This window comes from Carettochelys insculpta, chromosome 1 (genome assembly GCF_033958435.1).
Source record: "Carettochelys insculpta isolate YL-2023 chromosome 1, ASM3395843v1, whole genome shotgun sequence".
NCBI classification, from domain to species: Eukaryota; Metazoa; Chordata; order Testudines; family Carettochelyidae; genus Carettochelys; species Carettochelys insculpta.
Genome location: NC_134137.1, coordinates 58808680 through 58824783, shown reverse-complemented (window position 1 = coordinate 58824783; position 16104 = coordinate 58808680). Strand labels below are relative to the sequence as shown.

At 42.4% G+C, this 16104-nt stretch overlaps 1 protein-coding gene across 1 annotated transcript in view; it reads right to left on the bottom strand.

Moving 5' to 3' along the window:
• Window positions 1–16104, bottom strand: part of LOC142004841 (complement C4-A-like) — an 85267-nt gene that overhangs the window by 15187 nt on the left and 53976 nt on the right. The window contains exons 25-32 of the mRNA XM_074982525.1: window positions 14227–14302; window positions 13134–13290; window positions 12050–12154; window positions 7992–8160; window positions 7336–7502; window positions 6654–6812; window positions 5756–5815; window positions 4672–4765 (exon numbers count right to left, since the gene is read on the bottom strand). Coding sequence (XP_074838626.1) covers window positions 4672–4765; window positions 5756–5815; window positions 6654–6812; window positions 7336–7502; window positions 7992–8160; window positions 12050–12154; window positions 13134–13290; window positions 14227–14302 — 987 coding nt within the window. The remainder of the gene's footprint in view (window positions 1–4671; window positions 4766–5755; window positions 5816–6653; window positions 6813–7335; window positions 7503–7991; window positions 8161–12049; window positions 12155–13133; window positions 13291–14226; window positions 14303–16104) is intronic.

The window sequence follows — 16104 nt, the reverse complement described above, 5'->3', positions numbered from 1 at the left end:
CTCGAAAACTTTGTGAGTGTACTCTTTATACCATTATCTAAATCACTGATGAAAACATTGAGCAGAACTTGTCCCTGCAGAACCCCTTCCAGTATGACCATGAACAACTAGGTAACTAATCTCAGGAAAAAGTTATCCACCCATGTCATAGTATTTGTATCCATAGTTTGTTAATAAGAAGATCATATGAGACTATCAAATCCTTACTAAAGTCTGGATACACCACATCTACCGCTTCTCCCCATCCACAAGGCCTGTTACCTTGTCAAAGAAAGCTATCAGGTTGTTGTGACAGGATTTGTTCTTGACAACTACATGATGATTATTACTGATAATCTTATTATCTTTCAGATGTTTGCAAACCAATTCCTTAATTACAGTAATCCCTCAAAACGCACAATTTCAAGTTCCACTTAACTCACATTAATGTGAGTTAATGCAACTCAAAATCCTGTTCCCCCGGCCCTGACTCACCATGTCCCATCCCACGTAGCCCTTGTTCAACCCCCTGTACAGCCCTGGTTCCAACACCCTCCACCCTTGTTCAAATCCTCCTGGCCCCATTTCACTTCCATTCCACATGGCTTCTGCTCAGCCTCTGCCTGGCCCTGGCCCTGACTCCACACCCCATGTGGGGTCCTGGTTCACCCTCACCCCATCTGGCTCCAGCTACCCCCTTTCCCAGCTCCGACTCAACCTCCCAAAGGTCTGTGCAGCCCCAGCTCACCACCCTCTGCCCTCCCTGCAGCCCTAACCCACCCCAGGCTTATCCCCCTGCTCTGCTTCCATGGTCCAAGGACTTACCTTTCAAAAGGAGCTCCAGGTGCTCCTGCTGCTTCCCTGGCTGCAGAACGTGCATTCCACCATGGAAAAAACCCGCCCCCCGACTTGTGCAAAATGCGAGTTATGCAAGGGTGCATGGAAACCTAACTCTTGCATAATCTGAGGGTCTACTGTATTTGTTCCATTATCTTTCCTGGCACAGAAAGTAAGCTGACTGGTCTGCAATTCCCTGGGGTGCCCTTATTTCCCTTTTCATAGCTGGGCACTATCTTTGTCTGTTTCCAGTCTTCTCAGTCTATGTAGCTGGTCAACAAAACTTTTGTCATTCATGGGCGCTTAAGTCTACCCCCTTCCAAACAACAAAAGTTCTGTGACATTAAGTGAAATTGCCAAGGCTGCTTTGTCTGCAGCAGCATTCTACTGCCAACCATGCAAAAGCTGGTAATGAGGACAGAGGTATTTTGTCAGCAGAAGTAAAGACCAACAGAAGTCACATGGGCTGACTTTTAGCAACAGGGCTATGTCAACACAGCCTAGTCTCTAAAAGCTGCATAGTGCAGACATATCCTGGAATCTCTTCTGTATTCCATGACTTTTCAAAGACAATTGCTCTTGGCTCAGGTATCTTCACAGCCATCTCCTTCGCTACATCTACACTATAGAGTTTTGCAGACAAAACTGGGGTTTGTCAACAAAACTGGCAGAGCATCTACACACAAAATGTGTTTGTCGGCAGAAAATGTTGACAAAAAAGCTGTGTAGAAGCTCCAGGGGACCTTTTTGTTGACAGAGCTCCAGTTCATACAGGGAGAAGAGAGAGTTGTGTGTCTTTGGGTTAAGCTTAGAAGTGGAAGCAACAGAGAGGATGTTGTGTTAGGTGTCTGCTCTAACAGACAGATAGATGACGTATACGAGAATTTCTTCAGACGGCTAAGACAAGCTTCCGAATCACAGGCCCTGGTTCTCATGGGAGATTTTAATCATCCAGAAATTTGTTGGGAAACCAATACAGCAGCACACAGACAATACAGGAAGTTTTTGGAGAATGTTGGGGATAACTGCATGGTACAAGTGCTGAAGGAAACAACCAGGGCCATGTGCAGCTTGACCTGCTGCTCACAAACAGGGAAGAACTAGTACGAGAAATAGAAGTGAGTGGCAACCTGGGCTGCAGTGATCATGAGATGGTAGATTTCAGGATTCTGACAAAAGGAAGAAAGGTGAGCAGTAAAATACAGATCCTTGATTTCAGAAGATCAGAGTTCAGCTCCCTGAGAGAGCTCATGGGCAGGATCCCCCGGAAAGCTAATATGAAGGGGAAATAAGTTCAGGAGAACTAGCAGTGTTTTAAAGAGGTCTTATGGAAGGCACAGGACCAGACCATTCCGATGCACATTAAGAAAAGCAAATATGGTAGGCAACCAGCTTGGCTTACGAGGGAAATCCTTGGAAACCTTAAATTCAAAAAGTATGTATACAAGAAGTGGAACCTTGGATAGCTGACTAAGGAGGAGTATAAATATATGGCTGGAGAATGCCAAGGGGTAATCAGGAAAGTGAAAGCAGAACTGAAACTGCATCTAACAAGGAATGTGAAGGGCTTCTACTGGTATGTTAACAATAAGAGGGTTATCAGGGAGGGTGTGGGCCCATTACTGGATGAGGGAGGTAACTTGGTGACAGATGATGTGGGAAAGGCTGAAGTACTCAACAAATGTCTTTTTTTTGCCTCAGTCTTCATGGACAAGTTCAGATCCCTGACTACAGCACTAGGCAATTCAGTATGGGAAGGAGGTGGGCAGCCCTCGGTGGGGAAAGAATGGGTTAAGAGCTATTTAGAAAAGCTAGATGCACAGAAATCCATGGGTCTGGATTTAATGTATCCAAGGGTATTGAAGAAATTGGCAGAAGTCATTGCAGAGCCTTTGGCTATTCTCTTTGAAAGCTTGTGGCAATCGGGAGAGGTACCGTATGACTGGAAAAAGGAAAATGTAGTGCCCATCTTTAAAAAAGGAAAGAAGAACAATCCAGGGAATTATGGATGGGTCAGCCTCACTGCAGTCCCTGGAAAAATCATGAAGGGAATCCTCAAGGAATCCATTTTGGAGCACTTGGAAGAGGGGAAAGTGATCAAGAGTAGTCAACATGGATTCACCAAGGGCAAGTTGTGCCGAACCAATGATGATTAGTTTCCATGATGAGGTAACTGGATGTGTGGACATGGGGAAGTCAATGGATGTGATATACCTTGACTTTAGCAAAGCTTTTGATACAGACTTCCACAACATTCTTGCCCATAAGTTAAGGAAGTATGGATTGGATACATGGACTGTAAGGTGGATAGAAAGCTGGCTTGGTGGATGGGCCCAACGGGTAACGGTCAATGGTTCAGTATCTGGTTGGTCATCGGTTTCAAGCGGAGTGCCCCAAGGATCAATTCTAGGGCCAGTATTGTTCAACATCTTTATTAATGCTCTGGATGAGAGGATGGATTCCACCCTTAGCAAATTTGCAGATGACTCTAAGACGGGGGGCCAGGTAACATTGGAGGGTAGGAGTAAGGGTCCAGAGTGACCTTGACTAATTGGAGGACTGGGACAAAAGAAATTTGATGAGGTTCAACAAGGAGAAGTGCAGAGCCCTGCACTTGGGACAGAAGAATCCCAAGCACTGTTATAGGCTGGGGACTGACTGGCTAAGTAGCAGTGCAGCAAGAAAGGACCTGGAGATTACAATGGATGAGAGGCTGGATATGAGTCAACAGTGTGTCCTTGTAGCCAAGAAAGCTAACAGCATATTAGGATGCATTAGGAAAAGCATCTCCAGCAGACCTAGAGAAGTTATTTTTCTCCTCTACTTGGCACTGGTGAGGCCACATCTGGAGTGTTGAGTCCAGTTCTGGGTCCCCCAGTATAGAAAGGATGTAGATGCATTGGAGAGGGTTCAGTGGAAGGCAACAAAAATGATTAGGGGGCTAGAGCACATGACCTATGAGGACAGGCTGAGAGATTTGGGCTTATTTATGTAGTACTGCCTCTGGGTACTACATTTAGTTTGCAGAAGAGAAGACTGAAGGGCAATTTTATTGCAGTCTTCAACTTTCTGAAAGGTGCTGTAAAGAGAATGGAGACAGACTGTTCTCAATGGTGACAGATGACAGAACAAGGAGCAATGGTCCGAAGTTACAAAGGGAGAGGTGTAGGTTGGATATTAGGAAAAACTGTTTCACCAGGAAGGTGGTGAAGGGCTGGAATGTGTTAATAAGAGAGGTGGTGGAATTTCCATCCCTAGAGGTTTTTAAATCCCAGCTTGATGTAATCATGGCTGGGATGATTTAGCTGGGGTTAATCCTGCTTTAGGTAGGGGGCCTGGACTAGATGACCTCCTGAGATCCCTTCCAGCCCTAGAATTCTCTGATTCTTCCTATTTGGTTTTAGGAAAAAGGGACTTTTGAAGTAGGAGGGTCCTTTTGAAAGGCCCCATTCACATAGGCAGTGTTCATTCCAAAAGTGGTGCTTTCAAATTGCATGTGGCTGCTGTTAGAATGGAGATACATGTCTCCTAGAGGTGGAAGGGACCTCAGGAGGTCATCTAGTCCTGTCCCCTGCCCTCTTAGCAAGACCATGCACCATCCCTGACATCTATTTGCCCCAGCCCCTAAATGGCCTCCTCAGAATTAAGCTCACAGCCCAGGGTTTAGCAGGCCAATGCTCAAACCACTGAGCTATCCCTCCCCATGCATTTATGTCAGCACCTCATTAAGCATCTTCCGAAGTGCCTCATTAACATGCCCCCCTCTGAAAGGAGGGGGCATGTGTAGACACAGCGTCAGTGCTTAGCCAAATTTGCCACCTTTAAAAATGGATGCTCTGGTTTCTTTTCACTTACTTGAATATTGGACATTTCCTTCCATTTCCACTTTCAGAATCAAATCATTACATATGCTGTTCCCCGTCCCCGTGGAATAATATAGTTTTTGAATCTTAAATGAAAAATAGAACACCATAAAAGCTTCTTTAAATAACAAAGTGTGTAACCTACCAGGTTTGCAGTAATCCATTCCCACGTACTGGAAACTACATGTGATTAAGGAGAGTAACTAGTTTCAAGCAGGTTTGTACTTGGTGCAGTTCAGCTGTGCCACTGATGCAGCTACCAGTGCTATCACAGCTACTGTGCTATTTATGCTTATAATAGTTCAATAAAAGCTACCAGAAATGTGTGTACATGAGCAGGGGAATCGGATTAGTATCCTCTATAAGTGGTGTGCTTGGACAGCCACTCAAGAGAGATTCAAATACCTCCCAGCTGATTAGCATATCTGCACAACTGGTGGTGCACATTTGCTTGTGCCTCATTGCACATAAAATTATTCTGCACCATGGATGGAAAAATCTGCACACGGCTGGAAAAGATTGGAGGGAACACTGCATCCCCCATAGCTCATACTGTAGTCATAGCTACAGATTAGCTCCTGATGAATGCAGTGGATGCAATAATAGCAACAATGGGCAATATTCAAAGACCGAAATGGCCTCGACCCAGCCGCTTCTGAGGTTCCCTCCCTGTTCCCCACTAACAACACTCAGTGGAGGCGGTCAAACTGAAGTAATTTCTGTATAACAAATAGCTATCAAGCTACTCTCCATGAGGCTTCATAGACTTTGGAATTTTTCCCTGCAGCTGGGTCCAAAAGAGGCAAAATCTTCGACCTTCAGGACACCCTGCATCTATTTTCGAGGGTTTAGTGGGAAGGTAGAGGTGCATGAGGGCAGAGTCTCCCTCAATAACAGGGTATTGATTGTTTTGTATAGTTGCTGTTTGGTAGGATCTGGGAGGAAGTGAGGCTGCCTGTCCTGTATGTGATTGGAAATGATGGTGGGGCAGGTGCTTACTAGGGTGACTGAGTACTATTTTGTTTGTGAAAAAGAACATTAAAATAAAACATGTAAGCTTCCAAACTCCATCTTACACTCAGCGTCCCATTTCCTTTGCCCTTCACAGTCACTTCAACTTTGTTTCCAAGGTCAAACTGCAAACCAAAGCAAAGAGTGGACATTTAACAGGGTGGCCATTCTTCTGGTTGTCTTCTTCCTGTGATCCCTGAGAATCTTGGTTGTGGTTTGAGACCTGGTCAGCCTGCACCATGTTAGAAGGTACTCTTCTTTTCCCATGGGTTAGATGCCATTGAGATTCCTCCTCCCTAGAGCAGGATTGTAACAGTTCCCTGTCACTCAGGGAACTATGGGCATGTCTTCCCCAACCTCTCTAAAGTGACCCTTGCAGCAGGAGGTGGGGGGCATTTTTCCACATGTCACTGCAGGGTCAGGATAAAGGACCTATTGTCTCCATTCCCTCCCCTAAGATGACTCTGAATGAGCAGAGGGCTGCAGCAGTCCTTCCCATTGGAAGAAAAGCAGCAATATGAATATCTGAGAGAGATAGAAATGGGCCTATAAGTAGCAACACTGACAGGTGCCATCAGCCCCAGGGCAAGGTGGGAGGGGGTTCCCGGCTCTGTGTCCAGAAGGGGTGGGGCCAATAGCAGAAGGTGCAGGGCCAAGGGCTGTCAGCCCTCAGTGCCCCCTGTACCATGATGCTGACTTCCCCTGACTCCCTGACGGTTGCTGGCAGCCGGAACAGCACTGCTGCAGCATTTCAAAGGGGCCTGGAGCTCCTGGCCCCTTTGAAACAGCAGGCCGGGGCAATTGTCCCCCCTTGTCCCTCCCTTTGGCAGCCCTGCCTACAAGAGCCAAATATAGTTCTTACACAGAAAATTGGCTGCAGCCAAAATACATCCAGATTGCCCAGAAGGGAACACCTTCCCTCGGTTTGCAAATTAAGAAATAGCACAATAAAAGCGTGAATACCTGTAGTTGTTCCTGAATCTGGACTCTATTGCTGTTCAGGTTGATATAGTGCTTTCTGTGTGTTCCAGGCAGGCCCAACGCAAGATTCAGAATGGTGGGATCATTTTCTATAGTCTGTATGCTATACTGAGACAAAGCTTCCAAGGCCACCACCGTATCCTAGGTGAGATTGAAATACAAATGAACACCAGCCACACTGGAGTGTTTCAGCAGTAGCCAATTACTCTAGTCCCCTCATTCGGCTCTCTCCTTTCTAGATCTCTGTTCTTTTAAACTTCTGTCTTTGAGGACTCCACATATCCCCACTCCCTCAATCCATTCACCTTATTTTCCAGATTCTCCTGTTTGCATTTTGAGCCAGATTCCCAGTGACTATACATTGTCATAGCTCCATTAAAGTCACAGAGCCCTCACTAGCACTGTTTCTTTCCTAGCGACAAATTCTCAGATGATTACTTAGGGACTTCCAGATTTGCTTCAACATGGGCTTCAGATCAAAAAAAGCAACTTGCTACCAATGGGAAATTCACTTTCACCCCATAATATTATGATCCAGAACAGCTAATAAAGGCCTGCCTGGTTGGACTTGCAGAAATATTTATCTTTCCATTTTTATTGAACATGCAATTATGGGGGATTCTGACAGTATTTTTCTCCCCTTTCCACTGAAAAAAAAAGATACCTGTGTAGAACAGTATCCACCACCATATTGCCGCTTTTCTGTTAACCATGTAGCAATAGGCTCTGCGTAGGTAATATCCTTCTGGAGTAACGTCTGAAGCAATGCATAAGCGGTAGCTTCTATAGAAGCTGCATCTTCACCATTTCCCCAGTAGCGCTGTTGCATTGCTGAAACAACCACTCAGTCTTCATTCAATTCAGGGAAGACATTTTCCAAAAAAATTATTTCAATTTAGCTCAATTAAAAAAAAAATTGGAAAAAATAGCAATGATTCCACCCAAGGCACAGCCACCGCTGCTTTGATGGTATACATAGATAGGGGAACCAAAGGCTATTGCAAAGTCCGATTTCTAACAAAGTTGTTATTTAAATTCAGTCATTTTAACATTGGTCACTATGTATGGACCCTGATGTTAGAAAGCACTGATCACAAGGCATGCAACACCTACTTAGTGTAGTGCTAAGACTGTTTCTGGGGTAACTTAAAGGTAGAATTGCTATTCCAATAGTTTTAAAGTTAGTAATCTGCATACTAACTACATTAAACATGCTGGGCTTATCGTACTTGATCTTATTTTTAATGTCCTTGCTCCCAAGCGCTTATGTTGGGAAGAACACTTTATAAATTGAATCAGCAGTGTAAGAATAATTATTACCTGCATCAAGTGTAGAAATTTCTCTTAAAATCTGTTCTGCCCGTTTGGCTTCTAAGCTATTGCGTTTCACAAGAGACAATGCATAAGCAGAGATTGTGACTGAGTAGAAGTTCAGCTGAGGCGACAGTTGTCTATTCACATAAGCAAAAGCTTTTTCAATGCCTCGTTTCTGAGGAAATAAAAATGGATCACTTTGGAGAGTGGTACAAAACCTGTACACAAGTTACACTGATTTGAATGCCAATTAGGGCTGTCAATTAATCATGGTTAACTCACACGATTAACTAAAAAACTTAATTGCAATTAAAAATTCATAGTTAATCACAGTTTTAATTGCACTGTTAATGTAATAAGAATTAAAATTTATTAAATATTTTGGAAGTTTTTCTTCATTTCCAAATATATTGATTTAAATTACAACACAGAATATAAAGTGTACATGGCTCACGTTATATTACTATTTCTGATGATAAATATTTGCACTATAAAAATCAAAAACAGAGGAAATACTGTCCTTTATTTCACCTCCAACAAGTACTGTACCCTTTATTGTGAAAGGGCAAAAATTTTGTTTTTGCTACTTAATTGCACTCATAGAAAAACAGATGAAAACTTTAGAGCCTACAAGTCCAGTCAGGCCTAATTCTTGTTCAGCCAATTGCTAAAACAAACAAGTTTGTTTACTTTTACAAGAGCTAATGCAGCCCATTTCTTATTTACAATGTCGCCTGAAACTGGGAGCAGGTGTTCACATGGGACTTTTGTACCCAACATTGCAAAGTATTTATGTTCAAGATATGCTAAACATTTATATGCCCCTTTCTAACTTTAGCCACCATTCCAGAGGGCATGCTTGCTGGCTAATGGCAATTATTTAATTAATCTATTATTTAGCTTGTGATTGAGCTCCTCGGGGGTGCGGGGCAGAATTATATATTTCCTGCTCTGTTTTACCCATGTACTAAAACATTTATGTTCTACTAGTCTTGAGCGATGACTCAACACAGTATCAGAGGGTAGCCGAGTTAGCCTGTATCTTCAAAAACAACAACAACTTCTTGTTGACTCAGCTGAGGTAATTTGTTTTAAGAACACTCTTACTGCAGATTTCACAAAACACAAAGAAGGTAATAATGTAAGATTTCTAAAGATAGCTACAGCACTTGACCCAAGGTTTAAGAAACTGAAGTGACTTCCATAATCTGAGACGGATAAGATGCAGAGCATGTTTCAGAACTCTGAAAAGAGCAATACTCTGATATGGAAATTACAGAACCCAATCCTCAAGAAAGCAAATTAACCTTCTGCTGGTAGCATCTGACTCAGGTGATGGAAATGAGCATGTGTCATGCTACACTGCTATGGATTGTTATCAAGCAGAGCCTATCATCAGCATGGACACGTCCTTTGGAATGGTGATAGAAGCATGAAGGGACGCAGGCCTTTTTAGTGAAACTGGCATGGAAATATCTTGTGATGCTGTCTACAACAGTGCCATGCAAATGCCTAGTCTCACTTTCAGGTGACACTGTGAACAAGAAGACATAAATAAACTTATTTTTCAAAGCGATTGCCTGAACAAGAAATAGGACTGAGTGGACTTATAGGCTCTAAAGTTTTACACTGTTTTATTTTGAATACAGTTTTCTTTGTACATAATTCCACATTTGCAAGTTCAAGGTTCATGTTATAGATTTCACCACAGTACTTGTATTAGTTGAATTGAAGAATTCTATTTCTTTTGGGTTTTGTATTGCAAATACATGTAATAAAATAAATACAAAGTGAGTGGTGTACACTTTTGTTCTGTGTTGTAACTGAAATCAATATATTTGAAAATGTAGAAAACATTCAAAAATATTTAAATAGATGGCATTCTGTTATTAAGTGTATGATTTATCACCTGATTAACTGCAATAATTTTTAATTGCTTGACAGCCCCATTTCCAATTAATTGTAACAATATAATACAGCTATTTGTAAAGTAAATTAATGGGAGTGAGGGTGACCCTAATGACTTTATGGTTAAGAATAGTGCAAAATAATTCTTTTTGTTGCAGATTTTGGTAGGGAATAAATGATTTCTGAGATGAGCACTGGCTTGCCTATGCTAAAATAAATGGGCTACTTGAGCTGCAGTTGTTCTGTTTACAAGGTGTACAAAATTCTCAACAGAAACTCTCTGATAGATACGTTTTCGGGCAAGATGAGCAGGCAGCTCTAGCTCCTGATTGCAATAGTTCCTAGATCTTAAATGTCTGGGAGATGAAGGCTTGGAAGACAATGCAGGAAATAGTGTGTGCCACATCAAGATACTTTAAGACGAACGTTTGCCCAGTATGTTGAAAGCGTAAAGTGCTGGAAAAATGCTAAGCAGGCACTGTTTGGCCAAAGCTGGGTTTTTAATTCAGTTTTTACTTAGTCCATTCTCAGCCAAAACTGGTAATTTGCCTGAGTGCGGGCCTCAGGATCTGGGGGTATTATCACTACTTCCGGTTCAAATCAAGACAAATAAAAGGAAATACACTTTCACACCAATGCCTAATTAAACAGTGGAAATCATTGCCACAGGATGCCATTGAGGCCAAAAACATAATAAGAGCCATAAAAAGGACTGGGTGTCAACACAGATATCAAAACCATACAAACGTATAACAGTGGATTCTAACATGGGATTTGGAAGAGAGATTAAACATTATGGGTGTGCCTATATAGCAAAACTTATTTCGAAATAACAGCCATTATTTTGAAAAAAAACGTTGTAAGTGTCCCCATGATGCACCTGCTATGTCAAAGTAATTGTGAAATAGCGGACAGCTTTTTTGGAAAAAAGGTAAACCTCACTGTACAAGGAATAGTGCCTATTTCAAAATAGGAGCACTGTAGACAGTGAATAGAGCCTATTTTGAAAAAAGCCATAGTTCACCCAATGGCTCTTTTTCTAAATAGGCTCTGTAGAGTCTGGATACACTATTTCAAAATAGTGCTTAGCTATTTTGAAATGCATTTTGTGTTATTTCAAAATAACCTATTCCAGAAACTTTCTTCTGGAATATCTTATTTTGAAATAAGGATGTGGTGTAGACATAGCTTATGCTTCCAGAGTTAAGCCAGTTTCTAATGATTAGAGTTAACAGGTCTCTTGTACTGACCACAGAAGCATCTACTGCTGGCCACTGTTGAAACAATATACTGGACTAGACGGACCCTGGGTTTGATTAAGTCTGACAATGCCTATATTCCTCTGTTCCTGCTTCCACCTAGAACCATGATTGTATTATCTCACCATGGATTACAGAATCATTATTGCATTTGAAGCTCACAGGACATGACTTTTCTACCTGGCTTCATTTTCTAACCATATTTATAGTGTTGGTATCCAAGTTCATCCATCTGTTTGATGGGAATAACAGCTCCTCCAACCTCACAGGTGCATTGTGAGGACTGATTCATTTACAAGTGAGCTCTTCAAATGGAAGCAGCTATAGAAAGGCAAAACACTTCATAAGCATGCCACTGACAATGGGGCCTGGTCCATCCAAACTTGTGTAAAATCACATTTCTCTGGGCCAGCAGTTCGTGCACTATAGAAAGGATTCACCCATGATGCTGCTGCTACCTGGCTTCCCTCCACCTCCACCCTGGAGGAGAGTAGGGTTAAAATCTACCCAGGGCTCCAGGGAAGCTTGCTAGGGGGGGCAGCCCACCGGGTGCATTGCATCCATGTATCCTCCAGCCTGCTGGCCTGCAGGGTGCCTTTTTGGGGTTGTGCAGTTTTCCCATGGTGGAGGAAACCTTGTGCCTGTATTGCACTTCTCCAGCCAAGCAGGGTGCTCTGACTGTATGTTGCCCAACAGTAAGTCAGGTTGAATCTGGCTGAAGACGTGTAAGAGCTCTGCCCTGGTGGAAATGCATCCCCAGGAGTGAAGATGAGTCCAATGACCTATTCCGGAATCTCCATGACGCTAAACTGAGTGGGCCACAGATGCCAGCATAAAACAAATATGTGAAAAAATACAGAGAAAAATTTTAAAGTAAGAGAAAGACAGGGTTCTTACCACCCCAGAAGACTTGGAGTCGCTGTAAGTCACCAAGGCCTCCTGCATGGCGATGGTTATAAAGGCCGTCAAAGTCAAATGATCTTCATCTTTCCCAACTCCACCCTAAAAGGTTAACCATGGTAAATCTTCTAGAGAAGGCATGTTTGTTTAATTATCTAATTGAACAAGCCTACTTTTGCTTGTTTGTGTGAAAAATAACCACCACCTCCCAGTCACACATTTGTTGCTAATGTTCCCACCCTAACTTCCTTCTCCATTGTCCAAGCCACACTTTTGTTCCAACACACAAGGCTTTTTCATTCATAGATTCATGGCTTTTAAGGTCTAAAAGGGCCACTGGATTTTCTTCCTAACCCTCTATAACGCAGGCCTGTACATTTACCCCATTTATTCCTATACTGAGCCCATTCATTTGTCTATGGCATATCTTCCTGGAAGGCCCCCAGCCTTGAACTGAAGACATCAAAAGATGAGAATCTGCCTCTTCCCTTGGTAGTTTGTTCCAGTATTAAATGCTGTCCTGGTCAATGTGTGCCGTATGAATTTGAATTTGTCTGTCTTCAGTTTACAGCCATTGGCTCTTGTTATGTTTTTTTTTCTGTTACATTAAAGAGCCTTTTAGCACTTGGTATTTTCACCTCATGGAGGTTTTTATATGCTATAAATTGACTGAGTACTTGATTTTCTTAATAAACTGAACTGATTAAGTTCCCTCAGTCTCTCACTGAGCAGCATCTTTTTCTGGTTCGTGAATTGTTTTGTGGTTTCTCTCTGCACCCTCTGCCTTTGGAAAGAGTCCTTAATTCCTCCCAGTCTGCCCTAAATGCTCAGCCTTTTAGAGGTAAAAATATTTTCCTGCACAAGCTGTTGATTTTCCTCTCCCTGCACACAATTATATGGGAAGCAAAAGATAAAATTCAGAATCAGGGGCCAGGTGAGAAACAAAATAAAAAACTGGGCCACATCATCAGCTGGTCTAAATTATCATAGTTTCAGGGATTTCAAGAGCACTGCACAAATTTCCAACAGCTGAGGATTTGGCCCCCATGGGAACAGGTCCTTATAATGATCAATGACCAACCTGCATAAGTCTGTCCATCACCGGGTGAGGGTCACGGAATGACCCATCCGCCTGTTGTTGGCTAAGCAAGTAGGAAACAGCTTTATGTATGTAACGGTCTTCAACATTGATGTATTTTCGGCACCTTGTGAGCACTTTAGCAATGAATGCAGTTAGCCTGTATAAAAGATGCTGGTTTCATTTTCGAAACACATTTATATTTATGGTTCACTAACATTAACTAGTTGGTCAGGAGATACTGATCACATTTGCACAAGCTTCTGCTGCCTATAATGTTGACTGCTACATGGTAGCTATGGGGCAATGACAAAAGATATATGGGGCATGAAGAACGACTGAAGAATCTGAGAGCAATTCATACCTCAGGGCATGCCACTGCTCACTTCTGCAGCACACCCTATTCTCTGCTGACAACAGTTTTACGTGAATCTAAGTCTATATTATAGAGAAAGAGACAGAGACAGTCTCATCTCTGATGGCAGCCTCATTACACAGCAGGTTGCACTAGCTTATCAAGCAATGTAAATTTCTATTGCTTTAGTTAAACCAGACAACACTTGTGTTGATACCTTTCTTGCATCAAAGGATTCAAATTAAACCAGTATATGCAGTTTTAATATATAAAGTGTCCACCCAGGTGTTTGCATTTTTTATTAAACAATGCTTGCATGTGCCTACCTCATTACATTAGCATTACCTGTGTAACGGAAGCTGTTAAGAAAAAAACAATCTCATTTTATTAGCAAAAGAAACAATATGGCTATAAAAAGCCAAAGAATCCAACTTGGTGGCATCCATATATTTACAAATACTGATTGTGCACGTGTGGAGTCTACTAAAGTAGCTGTGTATGTAGTTTATTAATCTGCACATATGAGATGCACTCAAACATATAGTAAAAACTCTCAGAGGAGTACCCAAGTTAGCCTGTGTAGCCAATTTGTCAAGTATAAGGGTTCAGTTTGACAATATGGCCCCAAAGGCCAGAAACTGAACTTCTGACAGTATGTTGGCTCTGTGGGTGAGAACACTAACATTTTAGAATTTAAAAAAAAACCTCGACTACTAAGGCTGATTATGATGTATACTCTACCATGTACTGCTGGGGGTGGTTTTGAATGCTCCATAAGAGCCATCCTCCTTCTGAAATTCAAGAAGTCTTGTGTAACCTGCACAAAGAAGCAAATACATCATTTCAGTATATTACTGTACATAGACTTGTATTGAAGTATTTTACGTTTTTTTCATTCAACACCTGGGTTAACAAGAAAGAGCACTCCGTTGCTTTTGTTTGCTCCTCATAAAAGGCGCATGCACACGCGCGCGTGTGTGTGTGTGTGAGATTAGACAGCAGGCCTTTGGAAATAAGTAGAGGAAAGCAAGAATGAGTTCCATCTAATTGACATAAAAGGAAATCAATATCACAAGCATTTGGATACACCAAGGAATTTCTGCCTGTGATGGCCATGGAAAGCCATTCCCAGGAACGCCACTTTCTACAAGGGTTCAAAATAGGACACAAAAGAGGCAGTGAGGTCTGGCAGAGTGGACACATAAACGGGACTCAGGAGATCTAGGCCTCATCCCCAGCTCTGCTATTGTCTTGAGCAGGTCACTTCATTTTTCTGGACCTCATTTTCCCACCATTAATGTGATATTAAAGTTCTTCGTGGTGTATTGATAAAAGGCTCAATAGAACTGTATTTTATTAATAATAATTAATCACTAGGAACGCAATAGCATTGCATTTCCTTGGGGGATTGTAGACTGCTAAAATATGAAATGATTCTTGACCAAACACCTCAGGTTCAGAGTGTTTCTGTTTTCCAGCCACATGTATGCAACACATGGTAACTATACTTCAAGTCTCTATTGCACTCTGATTTATTGTTCAGGTGCAGTGAATCTAATGATGCTGGGAACAAAGGTGAGGCTCTTGATAATGGATATACATCAGGGTCAAAGATCTCCATTTAGTTACCCGCCAAACAAGTCTTTTCGCTGTCATTATTCTTCGTGGATTAGATTCTTTGCTGCACAATGCAGCACTCATAGCCCATGGAGTTAGATGGAAGGGATGACTTTAAATCATTTGTACACCTTCCAAAATCTGGGATGTTCATCAGGCCCTGGTGTGGCATAGACTGCCCTTCAGGTGAGTGTAAGTTATGACAACCAGTCACCAGCAGCCTATAGGTCATAGCACTGCCCAGATCACAGGCTACAATCTAGGCTGCCCTGCCCTCCTCTCACCCCCAACATGTCCCAACACACAGTCAGCCTTGGCTGCATCCGGGATTTTGAGAGTCATTCTGGGGTTTTGACCCAGTGTAAAGGTGCTTGAGTGAAGGAAGGGTTTGTCTACACAAACACTTAGTTGGCCATACTCATTCCCACGCTAGCCTGCTGCTCACTATGGCTGTGTCTGCTTCAAAGTCCCTTTACTCCTCAAAAGTTTGCTACACACATGCCGGCACTTCGAAGTTTGAAGCTTTGAAGTTGCCGTGGGGAAAATTAGCCTAATGAAGTGCTGAGCATTCACCTCAGCACTTCAATAGTAATCACCTGTGGCCCTGCTTACCATGCTCCCTTTGAAGTTGGGGTCAAGTGTAGACAAGCCCTTTGTGTACTCTGCTGCCATGCACTAAAAGCTCCATAGTACACTTTGGCTATACTCCTTTGTAGCAAGAGCAGAAAAAAGTGCACGATGATCTACATGTATACTTATCCTGCAGTAAGTTAGTGAGGGTAGAGTTACACGCCAGTTTGTTTGTGAAGACCAAAACTGAGTTACCTATTAGCTCCTTGGCTGAGTAAGAGAATGAGTTCTTCTGGCAGAAGGTGGGGCAGAATAAGATGACAACTGGCTGGAGACATGAGTTGGCTTCTGGAACTGATGAAATGGACGTCTATGGAGAAGAGGGCTCAGATTTTAAAATGTGGTTGATTTCAGGCACCCATTTTTGGTGCC